General features: G+C 36.3%; 2 protein-coding genes across 2 annotated transcripts; one reads left to right on the forward strand and one right to left on the reverse strand.

The window, feature by feature from the left end:
* Window positions 1-247: 247 nt before the first annotated feature.
* mcfd2 (multiple coagulation factor deficiency 2, ER cargo receptor complex subunit) lies at window positions 248-6,241 on the forward strand. Its single transcript, XM_056272459.1, has 4 exons — window positions 248-403; window positions 876-1,052; window positions 4,159-4,318; window positions 5,274-6,241. Exons 2-4 carry the CDS (start codon window positions 880-882, stop codon window positions 5,403-5,405), a joined length of 465 nt encoding a protein of 154 aa, XP_056128434.1. The 5' UTR covers window positions 248-403; window positions 876-879; the 3' UTR covers window positions 5,406-6,241.
* Window positions 6,242-7,302: 1,061 nt separating this feature from the next.
* Window positions 7,303-11,907, reverse strand: prop1 (PROP paired-like homeobox 1). The gene is made up of 3 exons (XM_056272458.1): window positions 11,750-11,907; window positions 10,421-10,647; window positions 7,303-7,766 (listed from the first exon to the last, which is right to left on the reverse strand). The coding sequence occupies exons 1-3, from the start codon at window positions 11,817-11,819 to the stop codon at window positions 7,386-7,388; spliced, it is 678 nt and encodes a 225-aa protein (XP_056128433.1). The 5' UTR covers window positions 11,820-11,907; the 3' UTR covers window positions 7,303-7,385.
* Window positions 11,908-17,292: the final 5,385 nt, after the last annotated feature.

A 17,292-nucleotide genomic window follows, 5' to 3' on the forward strand; every position in this document is an offset into this window, starting at 1 on the left:
AAGATTCTATTCTAAATTAGCTTTTGGCTAAATATTTTATACATAAATATAAGAGCAAGTCGTATTTTAAAGTTTTTATTACCAAGGAAAAATGTCGTGTATATTTTTATATAGTGCATAGTTTTATATAGTTTTTATTCCATCCTACATCCTGTATTGTGTATTTTTTTTACCGTGTCTACATAAAATAAAACATTGTAAAAGCTACCGTGTCCAATCCATAGACAGTAAACGAAGGTCCAATCAGAGTTTAGCTGTCGTGTCCATGGGGTGAAAGGCAACTACGGCAAGCAAAAGCAGTCAGAAAGAACGGTGCTGAGTAAACATCAGCAGGACTTCAGTTACTCCACTGTGCCTGAATTAATAGGACGAATATTTACCCGTTAACTGTGATTCATAGCAGGTGAGTAAATTTGCATGTGTGTGTTGTTATATTTCTGTAAGGTGTATCAAGAGAGACGCAGAAAAGCGTTCAGATGACTGGGCAACGTACTGTATGCAACTGCTGTTTGAGTGTCTAGACTGCTCTTCCTGTAATGTTTCAATATTCATATCTATCTTTTTTTTCTTTCATTTTCCACGTTTCAGCATAGATTATATTCCGTATTCTGCTAGTATTGATGTCATTACTTTCCTCCACCATCTGTTTTGGTTCCTCATTTTTCAAGTTCATCCATATGTCAGCCACATAAGCCCATTTCTCAGATTTATACTGCTTTTTCATTATACATATTCTGTGTAATCTTATAATGACGTCTCTTGAAATGTGTGTTGCTCATTGGTCAAATGCTTGTCAGTAAGGGCTGCTCCAGCTTTAGTATGAATGGAGCTGTCATTCTTTTCTCGCATGAACTCTTATTACCTTGTGATTTCAGTGTAATGAGATTGAAAGAGAGGTCTGGGCAGCTCAGATTATGGAGCTGGTTCCTGCTCTGCTCCAGCTGTACGCTGTCTATATGGGCTCATGGAGGACAGCATGGAGAACCAGCTGCTTCAAATCAAGAGCCCCCGCCAATCATCCGGCTGGACAGGAACATGGTTCAGGATAAGGAGTGAGTACATTTATACTCACTATACTCATTTATACAGCCTATGTATGTATCCACATTTAGTGAAACCGTTCTAGTGAAATGCATTTTTATACCGTTTGTTGATTTTGAGTGGATTCTCTCTGCCAAATGACCTCTGCACTGGATCAGTCTGTCCTGATCTCTGCCTGTCTATCTTTCTGCGAATAATATGTCAGGAAAACAAAGGTCATACTTAATCAATCCACAAAACTCATCTTAATATTATTTCTCTTTACTAATTTAATAGTAACTAATACATTATTAATATTATTATTATTATTTTTTAAATTCTAGTTGCATGTTCTGTAGCTAACGGTTAACGGGTAATGTTGAAATCAATGTTTGCTGCTTAGTTTTTTTGTGGAAACTGTGAATGAACACTATCCTCCAAAATGTTTAGGATATATATATATATATATATATATATGTATGAGAGAGAGAGAGAGAGAGAGAGAGAGAGAGAGAGAGAGAGAGAGAGAGAGAGAGAGAGAGAGAGAGAGAGAGAGAGAGAGAGAGAGAGAGAGAGAGAATAAATAAAAGATGATGCAGTTCCGAATACAGTTGATCCGAGAGTAATGTCGCACTCACAACACACAGGAGTGAGTAACAGTATTTTTAACTTGTGTCACTATTGCTTTTTCTGAAACAGATCGTTTGATATGGACTCACTTTACTTTCACTTCACTGAAAATAATGAATATAAGAACGACAGTGTGACAAACAATGATACATTTATTAATTCATAATTCATTTACACCAAACAGAAACACCATAAATTATCCTTTGTCAACTAAAATTACTGGTACCTCAACTCTATTTGCCACAACCAAGATTTGCAAAGCATATGTAATATGCATAAATGCTTCACAGTTGGCAAATGTTTTAACTATGTTACGAGATAAACATCTTTTTGTATTGTCTTTGTTTAAACACTAACATAAAGTACCTTATAAAACATAAGGAATAAATATAAATAAAGATGATTAATTACCATGCTGGACTATCCTTGGTTTTTGAGGTGTAGGTTCGTTGTCTTCTGATTTGGGATCAGACTCTGGCTCAAACATGTATGGTTGAATTTCACCGGTTGCATCAATTCAACATCGGAAGTTTTCAAAACAATTCCACACGTGTAATGGCGGGACGTTGAAAATTATTTTAACATACAAAACTCATAGCAGTGGCCGTTTACTTCCAAGTCTTGAATGTGACATGCCGATCAAAATGAAGTGTTGGAAAGAGGGTCAAAAACAAGATAGAAAATGGCTTATTACTTTTAAATTAAGATGGGTTTTTTTTTAATGTAAAAATCTTGCTGACATTGTAAGTGGACCTCAGAGAACATTATAACATTTTACGAAATTGTACTTCATGACTCCTTTAAAATTATTATATATATTTTTTTTTTTTTTAAATTGTAATAATATTGCACAATATAACTGTTTTTATTGTATTGTTTTTTTATCAAATAAATGCAGCCTTGGTGAGCATTAGAAATAAAGAAATATTGTGTAAAATAGAAATAGGCCCTTAGACTTTTTGGCCCTAGTTGGATATATAACGGTATATAAAGGATGTCAGTAGATTTATCTATAGAATGAAAGTTTACCCTATCTATTTTTCTTAAAGGGGTCATATAATGCCATTTTTGTACAAGCTAATAGGATTCTTTAGGGTCTAAATTAAAAGTTTGTAATATACTTTAATTAAAAATTCTCATTAGTATTGTAAGAAAACACTTATTTTACCTGGTCAAAAACAGCTCTGTTTTCAGCACGCCGTTTCAGTGCATATGACTTTAAATGATAATGAGCTTTGCTCACCCCGCCTCTCTGTTTGTGCGTACACCATTTGTAACTCAATAACACAATAACCATAACGCGTTGTTCAGTATAAACGTGGGATTATGAATTATATTGAGAACGTCATACATAGAAAACATGCTGTAATGTACCCTAAGTGTAAACCTTAGACGCATTCATTGTGAAGCGTGCAGCTAGCGATTTGCAAAGATTAATATAAAGTTTAATAAAACGTTACACTCACTTCCGTTCTTCTGGAGATTCAGCAGGAACACGAATATCTGGTACCGATCCTTTTGTCATGAGCAGCTTCTTAGCAAATCCAGCTTTATACTGATCCTCGTTTATAAAGCAGTCTGGTGTGTGAAATGATTCGCGCAAACATGAGAGCATTGACGTTGCTCGTGGGGAATATTCCCTTCGAAAACAAACACAGCCACTGCGTCTTCAGCGGTTCGGATTTAGGAACATTAAAATGACTGCTGTGTTCGTTATTACACCCAAGAACAGAACACCACAATCGCTTAGACGCCATTCTGCTCATAGACAGTGCTCCAGCATATCAACAATGACCGCGCCGGTCCGCGCCACGGAGACTATGATTGACAGCTCCCTCACGAGCGAGGGCGGGTCTGTGTTGAAACGCTCCTGTCAATCAACAATCGTGGGAGGGGCGTGCGAGCTTGTGACGTCACAGGCTCGAACGGCTCGATTTGAGGCAGGGGAAAACATATAAGGAGATTAAAACAAAACCACTGGATGGATTTTTATCATTATATAATGGTTGTGTTCAGACACTGCCAACACACATTTCAGTACAATCACCTTGTAAAAGTGCATGTACCATTATATGACCCCTTTAATGCATCATATAGATCGTATTGTGAATAATTAATCCGTGCTTATATTCTTTATTACCTTGTCATAGCTGGACCATCCGTTAAATGTCAGACCTTTCTCTAGTGACAGCAGAATTCTCCTATAATTTAGTCAAATCAAACCCGCCCTGCAAGCCTCCATGTTTGAGTGTAACAGCCACGTCTCAAAACCCAATCAACAACTAATGCACAGAACCGGTTTTTTTTGTTTGATAATCAATTTCACTTGGATATACAACACAATACGAAAGAAAATATGTGTTGCAACTTCAGTTTTATCGTGACTTTGATCAACCAAAGGTTACAGTTATCGACTGATGCTGATCATCTTAAATTGGCCAAATACCAATCCACCTCTGGCTAATATTATTCCGTCTGTAATCTAACCTTTCTTCTGTTCTGCTGTAGCCACATTATGGAGCATTTAGAAGGGGTGATTGAAAAGCCGGAGTCGGACATGACACCTCAAGAGCTGCAGCTTCACTATTTCAAGATGCACGACTATGATGGCAACAATCTGCTGGATGGACTTGAGCTTGCCACTGCCATTACTCATGTGCACAGAGAGGTGTGTGCTCTAATGTTGAGCTTTGACTGTATCGGTTCAAAGTTTGGACACCACCTACTTAGAGCTGCACGATTAATCGTTTAAAGATTGCGATCTCGATTCAAACACCCACACAATTTTATTCCTAAATGACAACGATTTGGTTATGTCTATTAAACATTTGACTAAATCACACTGGAACATTAAAATCTGTGTTGGCGCTGACCCAGAGAGAGAAATTGTGATGTATAGGTATAAAACAGCTTCACAAACAGTCTTTTCAACTTCATACCGGTAGTATTGTTATTTCTGACATACAATAATTCAGATTATCACAGAAGTACTGGGATAAAAGTTTATAGTTCAGTCTACAGTTGTGATCAAAATAGAGCAGATCCCCTTTTGAAAGTAGCTTGACACTTCAAATAACTATTGCATCGACTAGGTGGCGACAAGTGCCTGTTAAAAAATGTATTTGCCACCATTGAATCATTGATTCAAGAGATTTGTTCAAAAATGCCAATTCATCAGTAATGAAACGAGGGAAGTCTTTATGAGTGAGTCGTTGAACCATTAGCACTATTCGGACGGGATTAGTTTTACAAGGGTCGATGGAGTAATATGTGTTTACCACAGACACCTGTAATAATATTGGCCAATTTGCATGGGATAAGATATCTCAGTTAAACCAGCAAGAAGTGGGAGGGGTAACTCGATTTACGCACCGCCGTCACCTTCCTGTCGTCATGTGTGTATTACGTTGCTTCCTGATATCACCTGCGCAAACACATAACTATATTTCTATATATATAAAACAGTTAAGTCGATGTATTAATTAAATTCAGTTTGGATTATGTTGGTCACAGGCACTTACCTAGCTCTAAAAGCTGTTTCATGCCCCTAACAAGTTCTTTCAACTTTTTGAAACTATTATAACAATTTATATAACGATTATAAATTTGGCTTTGGTTTCCAGGAAAGAGGAGAAGATAGCCAGCCAATGAAGGAAGAGGATCTCATCATTCTCATTGATGACGTCCTCCGAGACGATGACAAAAACAACGATGGCTACATTGACTATGCAGAGTTTGCGAGGTCTCTGGAGTAAAAGACGACGGGAACAACCGTGGCCTTACTGTGAATGCAGATTACCTCTGATGTACAAATCTCCAGCACATTCCTTTCTTGCGTGCCTGCGATTTCACAGGCGCTGTATATTCATGCTTTAGTATAACCAGTATAAAATATGTCGTACAATGACATCGTGAGGGGCATGTAGTGACGTGAGATGTTTTGTGTTTATGCCATCTGTGTAACATTAATTCATTGTTGCACTCACATCTGCATCTCTTATCAGAATGGGCCCTTGATGTATAAACTGCCAAATTGATTAGCTATGAACAAGCATATATTGTTATTATTGAATAAATACTTTGCAGTGACACTCTTCTGCAAAGCTGATGGTTAAATGAAGCTAAAGTGGGATGTAATCGCTGCTCTGCTGATGAATGATGGCAAACATGCACTCTTTCTGCCTTAAAGGGATTATCACTGTTACTGTCATTATAAAAATACCCATTCAAAACGATCTGAAAGGACAGAACTTTCACATGTTGAGCACAGAACATCTAACGTAGATGTAGATTTGGGTTGACCTAGATTTGCATTGAAATGTGCAAAATGCTTGTTCGGACCTGGATGAATCCCGCTGTAGAGCTAATGCTACTTTGGTTGGATTTAACAGCTACCATCTGTTTGATGAAGTTGTCCATTTCTAGAACAGAAATAGAACTTGTGTCCACTAAAACATCAGGGTGAACTGATTTTCAGCTTCCTATAGAGTCTGAATGTACACAAAATGTCATATGGGTCAATGACATGATGCTGTTTTTGTTATGATCTATTAAGTTATTCAGAAACACAGTTAAATCCTTATACTAGTGACTTTAATGCACTTCTTCCATAATGAACAATCATTTTGATATTTTTGGAGGCATACATTTAAAAAAAAGCATTTGTGATACAATTACCCCAATATGATAATGAAGAAGAAAGCCTCGTTATTAAAATAATGAAATTATTGGGAAGAAAACTTTAAGTAGTTTGGTACAATATTCCCTAGAAAAACATGTTTCTTACAAAACTGTTTATTATTATTTTTTGTCTGCCAAATCAGTTGTTTGGTTCAACCAAAATGCAGAAAAAAAGCTTTCTTGATAATACAGTAGGAGAAAAGTTTGTAACCAGCAAAAAAGAGCACATTTCTAAGACCTTGGCACGTATGTTTTCAACAAAATATTTCAAAGATTGTCATTGACCCATGTCTGTTTATTTTACATACTGTACATAAAATGGCAAGAAGAACAGCATTTGACATAAACCATGTGTAATTTATTTCTACCAAATCTGTAAATCGTTATTGACTGAATAGAAATGTCATTTAAAAGCTCATAGGGTCTATTGTACATTTCATATGAGATGAGAATGACATGTTCATAATGATCCTTATTTAAAGTCTACAGTGTAAACAGAACCTAGTTTAATTGTCACAGTTTAGTATTGATAAAGGAAATCAATATAAATGTAGTTATTTTTGGAGATATAGCAATAATTGAGAGAAAATATGTTACGTGTGATTGCAAATAATAAAGACAGAAAATGTCGATCTTGCTTTGTCATTGAAAAAAAAAAAACTTTATTTGTTCTGTAGCTTCTTATACAAAAGGAAAGATAAAAGAATGGTAACACTTTATTTTGATGGTCCCTTTTGAACATTCTGTCGACTATGTAGCTTTGCAACTACATGTCGGCTAACTCTCATTAGAGTATTAGTAGACTGTCTGCTCTATATCTGCTAACTCTTTATTGTGATGCTCCTCCGACAGACATTCTCTTACTATAAGTAACTTTGCAACTACATGTCTACTTATTCTAACCCTAACCCTACCAGTCTACTAACACTCTATTGAGAGATAGACATGTAGAGGCAGCGTTACTTATAATAATCAACAGAATGTGTTGAAGGGACCATCAAAATAAGGGAAACCAAAAGAGTTTACGACTACTGAATAACCCAGCAGCACTTCCTCTAGTTCCAGTGACTAGTGGTTTCCAGCGCCGACACAGAGGCCAGTGAGAGCACTGAAGTAGCGGATGGTCCGATGTTGCGCAGCTGATTGTACCAGTCGTCTGGCTGTCTGCTGGCTTGTGATGGAGCAGGGCCGGAGGGGCAGGAGAAATGACTGCTGGAGGACGGATGGGGTGGGAAGCCTCCAGGGGGCAGCACTGAAGGGAATCGGGGGATGTGTGGCAGGGAATGGGGGCACTGGTACTGCCGCCCCATGGCAGAGGAAGACACACACATACTGCTAAAGAGAGAACCTCGCCCTGGCATTATGCCCACCGGCAGCACTTTCTGGGTGATACGATCCTGCTTCCGCTGCTTTGCACGACGGTTCTGGAACCATACCTGCAGCAGGGAGTGAAAAGCAGGCAGGTTTAGCTCAGTCAGCTAGAGTAATCAGACCAGGGAGTCGAGGTTTGGCTGGGTAACATGGAAGATTAGCTGAAGATGCTGTAACTACACCATGTTGCCATTCGAAAGATAATGTTCTTTAGCAACATATTAAATCACTAATATATCATTATTTTATAATTATGGAAGCTTGTTTCAGCCACAGAATAAAACATTTTAAAAGATAATTGCGACTTTTTATCTCACAGTTGTGAGTTTACATCTCGCAATTCTGACTTGCGAGATATAAAGTCAGAATTGTGAGATATAAACTCACAATTGCGTGTTATAAAGTCAGAATTGTAAGATATAAACTCACAATTGCGTGTTATAAAGTCAGAATTGCGAGAAACTCGCAATTCTGTCCTTTTTGCTTGCAATTACGAGTTTATATCTCACAATTCTGACTTTAAAACACGCAATTGCAACTTTATATCACGCAATTCTGACGTCATATCTTCCAATTGCGTGTTATAACGTCAGAATTGCAAGATACATGCAATTCTGACTTTTTTGCTCGCAATTACTAGTTTATATCTCACAATTCTGACTTTATAAATCGCATTTGTGATTTTATATCACACAAATATGAGATAAAAAGTCAGAATTGTGAGATAAAAAGTCTTCCATATACAGTATAATAGATAGTGGCCAAGAACTAAATGCATCTAAATGCCAATAGAAACAGAGCAAACAAAACCAAAACAGAATGAAACCGTTATACAATTACATATTACAAGGGCACTTGAATAAAGTAAAAAATAAATAAATAAATAAACATTAGAAACTATGTGCATGGTCACGGATAAATCAGTTATAACAAATACTGCAATATTTCATTAAAAAATTATTGTCTATATTTTAATTTCAAGGTGACTTCAAGAATAAGGTTAAGAATATTGTGTATTCCAAAAATATCACTTAAGGATGTTAATTTGTCTTAAGATTGTTCTAAAGACAAAACTTTAGAATAATTTGTGTTCTTTTAAAAAAAAAAAAAATCATTGTAAATAACCTCTTAAAGTTTGGATAACCTCAAAAAAATTATGTTTAATTAATTTTTTGGGTTGTTTAAATAATTAAACATTACAACACAATATATATTTAAAAATCATATAAATTAAATCAGTTATAACAAATACTGCAATATTTCATAAAAAAATTATTGTCTATATTTTAATTTCAAGGTGACTTCAAGAATAAGGTTAAGAATATTGTGTATTCCAAAAATATCACTTAAGGATGTTAATTTGTCTTAAGATTGTTCTAAAGACAAAACTTTAGAATAATTTGTGTTCTTTTTAAAAAAAAATTAATTGTAAATAACCTCTTAAAGTTTGGATAACCTCAAAAAAATTATGTTTAATTAATTTTTTGGGTTGTTTAAATAATTAAACATTACAACACAATATATATTGCAAGGAATTTGCACAAGTACTCTGAAATTACACCAATGATAGATAATGTAAACAAACAATGATCCATTATTATTATGAGTGAAGTGAATTTATGCTAAATTTGGAATTTAGTAACAACTCTACAAAATCAACTTAAATAGGGTTTGTGTTTTTTACATTATAATTACGACACATTTCTCAGCAGATTTCAGCACAATTGAACTATTTAAAACACAGTGTAATAAAAATGTGATATTGAGTAAAACCAACTCCAAAGTCATTTTCTTCTTAAGAGAGAAATAAGATGTTCTTAAGAAAATATTTTTGCGAACTTCTTAAAAAGGTATAAGAGTTGGAACTTTCTTACAAACTTTTTTTAATTGATCTCAAGAAATATCTTCTTTCTTAAAGGGATAGTTCACCCCAAAATGAAAATTCTGTCATCATTTACTCACCCTCCTCTTCAGAACACAAATGAAGATTTTTTTTCATGAAATCTGAGAGCTTTCTGCCCCTTCATTGACCGCTACACAACTACCACATTGACACTTCAAAAAGGTCATAAAGAGATCGTAAAAGTAATCTATATGGATTGAGCGGTTTAGTCCAAACATTTATCAATAGACTTAATCGCTTTATATGATGAACAGATTTAATTCACTATTCACATAAGCTTTTATGCACATATAAACATTGATCAGCGAGCATAAACAGAAGCTCAACCGAACCTGCTTGACACACGAGAATGAACCTCATTGGTTCTTGCTGAAGCTCAAACATGATGCGTAACACACGAGAATGAACCTCATTGTGGTCAAAGTGGTAGTAGAGTAGCTGTCAATGGAGGGACAGAAAACTCTCAGATTTCATCAAAAAAATCTTCATTTGTGTTCCGAAGATGAACGAAAGTCTTACCGGTTTGGAACGACATGAGGGTGAGTAAGTAATGACAGAATTTATGTTTTTGGGCGAACTATGTCTTGAAGAAGATTTCCATGAATCTGGCACCAGAATTTGAAACAAATGCGACGAGCATTATGAAGCAGTTGAAACAGAAACCAAACTGTCACTCAATGCTATCACAGCTAGTTTTCAATCCACATATTTTGCTGTTCTGTAAATCACTATTAGTGTGAACATAAAACTAGGAACATTTATTTCAGTTACATGTAACTATATCTATTCAGTTATAATAGCAAATAGGTCAGTTACCTGTATTCGAGCCTCGTTGAGTTTGGTTGCTCTCGCAAGCTCCTCTCTAAAGTAGATATCAGGATAGTGGTTCTGTCTGAAAGCTAACTCCAGCTGTTCCAGCTGCTCACTGCTGAAGGTAGTTCGGTGTCTCCTGCGGGACGGTGAAGGGTACGGCCTTGCTCGTCCTCCGCCACCCCTGGTGCTCTCAGATGTCCCAGAATCTTTTCTTGGGTGATTTTGAACATCTGCATCCAATAAGGTGAAATTCAAGGAGGTGAATTCATTATGAGTAGACTTCTTTGTCACTCCTAAAGATTTCTAAGATTTGAAAGACTTTGTAACTTCCAAACAGAAAGAGTCTTGACTCAGGTCTCTCTCTCTGGTTACAGGCAATTTCCTATTGACAGTGAGAGTTCATCAACCACTGACACCTCTGAGATGTTGGATTTGGAGGTACTCTTCTCTCAAATGATGTTCACTGAAGACGGAGGATTTAAGAGCTTTAATGCTTCTAAACAAACGTCCAGGAACTCAAAAGACAGAGGGCTTTGCCACCTAAACTCAATATCGTGAGAGAGCGGCATGCCAGAGCCCTGAGGATTACACTCAGCTTAAGCAAACAATGGCCGAAAAAGTGACTAATTTGTCAAATTGTGGGACTCTTGGTTTTCAGGAGCTATTCACTTTAGTGTGGACGGTTGGAATTGGTAGGATGTTCGAGCGTCACACTGTACCAAATGGATTATGAAAATACAGCTCCAAAAAAATGACTGAAACATGGGATCTGGAGTCTGAGACGACAGATGAAAATACTTCTATTTCACCTTTTTCTAATTTAATATAATATTTTCAATGCATTTTATATTTTCAGCATTAACATTTTTGTGCATCTGAATTTCAATTGTTCAAATGACTCCCACTGTTTTCTTTAATGACAATATGACAAAAAATAGATTAGGAAATTCATGTTAGGTTTTATTACAGCCACCTTGGGAGTGAAAATAAAATAAAATAAAGTAAAATAAAAACCTCAAGACTAAACAATCCAGCAATGCTGGCATAAACATTATTTTGATATTATCCTTACAAATAAAAAAAAAAAAAAAACTTTTTGAACACTTGCTGTTCTATTTTCTCTTTTACTTTTAGATGTGCTCTAGCTCTGTACTCTCGTTTAGTCTTGAAAGTTGCTATTGCAGTATGATAAATTGCTTGCAATGTTCTTTATTTGTAAGTTGCTTTAGATAAAAGCACCTGCTAAAAGACTAAAGTGTAAATATTTTTCATATCTCGATCATGTATAACACTAGATTATTTCTGTAGGCCTATTAAATGTAATATTCTTACCTGCGCTTGAGCTAACCGTGACCTCAGAGTAATTTTCAGAGAACTGTTGCTGAGGTTTGTCTGAGTCCATTTCAAACTCTCTCTGGGCTGCAGGCAGGATTGAGGTTTGACCCCCGTCTTAACCGAACCATGCCTTTTCACTGCAATCTAATGTGACATCACAGAGCAGTCACACCTCTCACCTAGCCACTTACATGATGAAGCCCACACTGACCTGTTACTGTCAGTGTCAATTGTAAAATAAAACTAATTAATGTAGTACTGTTGACATAATAATGACAAGCATAAAATGTTCCTAAATCTGACTCGTATTGGTGCAGTGACATTTTGGATATTAATATGACTTGGAATTCTGAGATGAAATTGTAATGGACTATTTTAACCACCAGGGGGAGAGTAAACAAAAGAAAAACAAGCTAACTAGTGTTTCATTTACACAATAAATATTCCATAACATTTGGGATCTGGGAGCATGGCATGATTAGATTACTTAATGTAAAAATGTTTTGAACATGATGTTATGCTATCACCTTGTATAGCCAGAATTATTGATTATCAAAATAAAGGTTTAGTCTACTTTGTTTGAAGCTTATTCTAATTAAGCCCCACCTTTGTTTTTACATGCCAATTAGGGAGCGGGTTTATCTAATATAGTTGATGCATTAATGATAAGATGCGTCGGAATTTGCATATCAGAGTATGATGTAAGCCATGTTGGCATTGCCATGTGACTTTACAACAACAGCCAAACCACTGATATGAATACGACAACTTCTCTCCTTTGGCATCATTTATATCAAAATATCAAGAAAAACGTTGCGAGAAAATGTATTTTACCCGCTTTGACAAATTGGTGGTGAATTTGCATAAATCTATATGATTTGATTTGAACAAAAACATTTAAAATGTCTATTTGTGATAGAATTGAATTGGTTCTGCAAGACCAGACTGAAGAGCACTGACAGACAGGATACAAGTCACTCATGCCTTCTAGCCAGAGACATGGCAAGTATGAACGTCATCTTTGCCAAGGTGGGTGACTTAGTGTTCCTGAGGGAGTTTGCAGTCAACCAGACCCAGATTGCCAGCATCTGCCAGTTCTTTTCTGCAGTCGAAAAAGGATTTATTCAAGAAGAAAGGAAAGTGATCTATCTATCTATCTATCTATCTATCTATCTATCTATCTATCTATCTATCTATCTATCTATCTATCTATCTATCTATCTATCTATCTATCTATCTATCTATCTATCTATCTATCTATCTATCTATCTATCTATCTATCTATCTATCTATCTATCTATCTATCTATCTAGTGTAAAGCAGGGCTCAAATGAAAAGGAAGCAAATGGGTGTGTATGTGTAGGCAGGGTCAGCCCAAGGGCCTGTACCCAGAGCTGGAGAATCACTGGGACTTGCCAAACTCTGCAGACCCCCACAACGCTGTGACCAGCCTGCTCCCGTCCCTAAGACCTTTGGGAATTTCCAAAAGTCTGAGGAATTCTGACTCAAACTAGACCCAGTACAGAACTGGGAGGAGGTTCTGCCTGTGAGGCCCACAGTTTAACCACAATCATACACTCACATGCACAGACTTGCGCTCATACACAAATATACATGTGCATGCAAAATTTTATTGATGCTCAGAAAGGACGTTCTCTCCTCCCAAGTTCCTGGGACTGAAAAGAGTGACCTGCCTAGCCATCCCTCAGCCCCGATGGAAGGAATGTAACCCAACACTCTCTGCCCTGTTCTACTTGGTGGCTTGCATGTCTGTGTGTGTGTGTGTGTATGCGTGTGATCGAGACACAAATTCACAATTTTTCCATTTACTAAGGAAACAACTACAATTCAAAGGGGCATAAGTATTTAGTTTTTCCTGAATAAGTGTTGGTCTAATACGTTGTTTTATTCCACCCACAATCGACGCCTATTGTAGGAGCCATACTTACAATCTTGTTTAATTTGTAGAAAATGTGTTCATTTAAATACCATTTTGTTTAATATATTTTGTTAATGTTGTTTATTTTTCTGAGTATGCCACCCCTGACAGGAGGGGGGCGCTGGTGTAAGAGCATACAGTCTTCTTTTGACTGTGCACATGGAGCCAAGATGGCATGGTGTAACAATCTTGCAAGCTATATAAGTTGTTTGTGTTTCGTTGCAATTCACTTTTATTTTGATTTATTGAACTTAAGTCATTGTTTGAATCATCGATGGCCCTCTGGATCTATTAATGGTAATTTGCACATGTCAGGATATAATTGCATCAACATCTCCTACAGTGGACAAGGAACAAGGGACAAAATTGGAAACACTGAGACTGAATCCGAAATCGCCCCCTAAACCCTCATTCACTATTCCCTACGTTAGTCCACTAATACAGTTCACTTGAAGGAGTGAATGAAAAGGAGTGAGCGAATTCAGACAGCCGTTGAGCGTATACACTCGTTATTGCAGTGCAATGTGGGATTGAAAAAAAAAGTGCACTCAATAACGTCCACTATGATTTCAGACACCACTACAAATGGCTGTCCCCTCATATGAGGCCCTATTTGAGGGTATAGGGGGGATTTCGGATTCAGCCTGATACTTGTTTTTATCACTAAACCTACAATAGGCTACCTGAAGACAGCTACCCTTACAAAAACAAAAGTCAAACTAATATAAATGAACTAGTTGTATACTTGTAAGTGTACTTTTTCAATACTACATACTTGGGAATAAATTGGCCCACTTTTTAGTGTATAAAGTATACTTTTAAGTATACTTTTAGTGTAACAGTATAAACTTTGAGTACACAACTACAGTAGTCAACATTTGAAGTGGATCAAAACCTTTCATCAAAGTTATGTATGAATTTTGAACAATACCCGTTCTTATCTTAGGACAACTTTGAATAACTTTTTTGATCCACTTCGAATGTTACCTCGAACAACTACAATTTTAGTTTGTACTGCAACTATACTACAAGTTCACGTATAAGTATCCTGATGGTGTATACTAGTTAAATACTTGTAGCACATTTTTTAGTTTATGAAAGTACACTTTGAAGTATACACTCAGTAAAATACTAGTTTAGTAGTTTTATTCTGCAAGTATACTTGTACGGTTTTTTTTTTAAGCAGATCTAACATCATACTTACAGTTTATTATTTATATATTATTTTTGCAGTATACTACTATGTTCCTATTCAGGTATTATTTTTATACTTGAAATATACCTTTAACAGCAAATTCCTATGTACTCTACCAGTGGACTACACAAAAATTCTACACATTTTTCAATTCAAACAATGTAAGTTTATAAAACTAGCCTATGTGAAAAAAAAAAAAACAGAACAGGCTACTCAATCAAAAGAGTAAACACAACTACAAGCCAAGTATACTTAGAATAGGCTACTGAATTATACTTTTAAGTATCTCGATCAAAAGATTGTGTACGAGTATAGGCCAGTATAGGCCAGTTTTCTGCCAGTATAGTCAAGTATAATGTGTAATTTTTTAAGTATATTTCTGAGAAGTACAAAAAAGTAGACTGAAAGTATACTTATTTTAAGTTTAAAGTTTAAGTGCAGTAATAGCACACTTGAATAAACTTTTTGTAAAGGTTTTCATGATGTATCATATAATTAAAATACTATATACAATGTCTATATATATATACATTAAAATACATTTCAAAATAATGAATCATATTCTTTCAGAATACACAGCAAATTATTTGTTTGTCAACAGAAAATAGGTGCTTTTTTGTCCCCAGATGGTGATGTTATAGCTTCAGACGCAAACGGACCCATGCTGCCAGCCAAACTTTACCCCTCTGTTGCCCCTCATAATATCTGCCATGTTGAGACTACATGACCAGCTGACTTTATCTCGGTAACCCTCCATTATTGGACACTTTCAGTTGGGGAATAGACAAATGTGCCTGTGAGAATATTGTATTTCTACAAAGGTATTTGAAAACTAATACTGGCCAGCAAAAAATAAACAAAAAAATGACTTGTTAGTGCAATGGAAACTGAATGTTCTTAACTGATTACAGTTGTTTTTGTGGTTTGTGAAAATGTCATTTTCGTGCAGTCTCACACACATGGTCTTTATGAAAGACGTCAGTGCTCTAACATCAGACGGATTTCTTTGAACCGTACTGGACAGATTAGTGTCTTGCCAATATGTATCTCTTTGGTGACTTTCCCATTTGTTTGTGTATGAGAACACGAACTCATGTGCAAGGTGAAAGAGAAAGTTTTATCAATGGAGACTCGTGCAATAATAAACAGGTTTATATCTATAAAGGATAACTTTATTAGCCTATAAAAGCTGCTCCCAGTGCAGCTAGACAGGCAATTATACAGCTGTCTGGCGTTTCCCCCTCCCACATAGTGTACACTTCTCCAGGAGCAAGAGGGAAAGCAGATGTATGGCTTCTGAGGTTCATTAGTGATGTGCAAACTCTTGTGTCTGGGGCACGAAAGGCTGTAAGTGAGTGGGATGGTGGAATTTTCACCCGTCCCAGTGGGCTTGACCTCTCAGTATATTCCTGTGGCTGTAAGGAGAGCGAGAAGAGACACAGGTGCTTCCACGGGATCTCAGATGGGGCTGCGAGAAACAGGAAACCACCGTCGCTCACAGGCATCCAGACAACACCTCGGCAAATCTACCCAGCCAGACAAACTTGCCAGCAATTCACACGCACGCACACACACCACACACACACACACACACACACACAGCTCTGGCTCATATTCAGACTCAAACAAAAAAGGGGGAGAGAAAATAATAATAATTATTATTATTATCAATTTTCAAGCTAGTGTGATTTATTTTACTCATATAAGCCACCACCACAACACTACTCTCACTTTTCTTGGTGGTTGCTATGGCCTGAATTAGCCTATCCTAAAACTTGTTCCTGAGAATATCAAGGACTTTTTGGTCATTTTATTGCATGTCATGCAGAATTCATACATTTGAACACTTAGAAAAGTAATAGCAGTTCTTTTTTTTAACAAGCAATTTACACTACCTGGCCAAAAAATTAAAAAAATAAAGTTGCTGTTTGGATTCAAATTAGCAAATGCTTAAGAGTCTATGACTGGATCATTATTGCTGTGATTATTATGTTTCTGGCATGTTATATGTTTGGCAACAGTTCTTCTAACCCTACTCGATGGAGTGTGTAGCTTTTCATTTCTAAAACAACCATGTAGGAAGACATCATGGCCATATTCCAGGATGACAATGTCAAGATTCATCAGTCTCAAAGTGTCAGTCTCAAAGCATGAAGACTCATTAAATGAATTGGCTCCTCTGAGTCAAGACTTAACTTCATTGAAAGTATGTGCTGGAGTAGACTTTACAGAGTGCTGGACTCTTGCATGGAATTAAATGTTGTGATGTTATTTCCATCAAAAGGTGCATACATTTTTGGTTAAGAATGATCTTGTATTGACAAGAGTCAAGCACTTGAAAAACCTCCAGTGAACAAGTATTCACCCGACCTTAACATTATTGGGCTCCTGTGGGGAAAAGTTGAT

Source organism: Rhinichthys klamathensis, unplaced genomic scaffold, assembly GCF_029890125.1.
Source record: "Rhinichthys klamathensis goyatoka isolate OS25496 unplaced genomic scaffold, OSU_Roscu_1.1 h1tg000338l_1, whole genome shotgun sequence".
NCBI classification, from domain to species: Eukaryota; Metazoa; Chordata; class Actinopteri; order Cypriniformes; family Leuciscidae; genus Rhinichthys; species Rhinichthys klamathensis.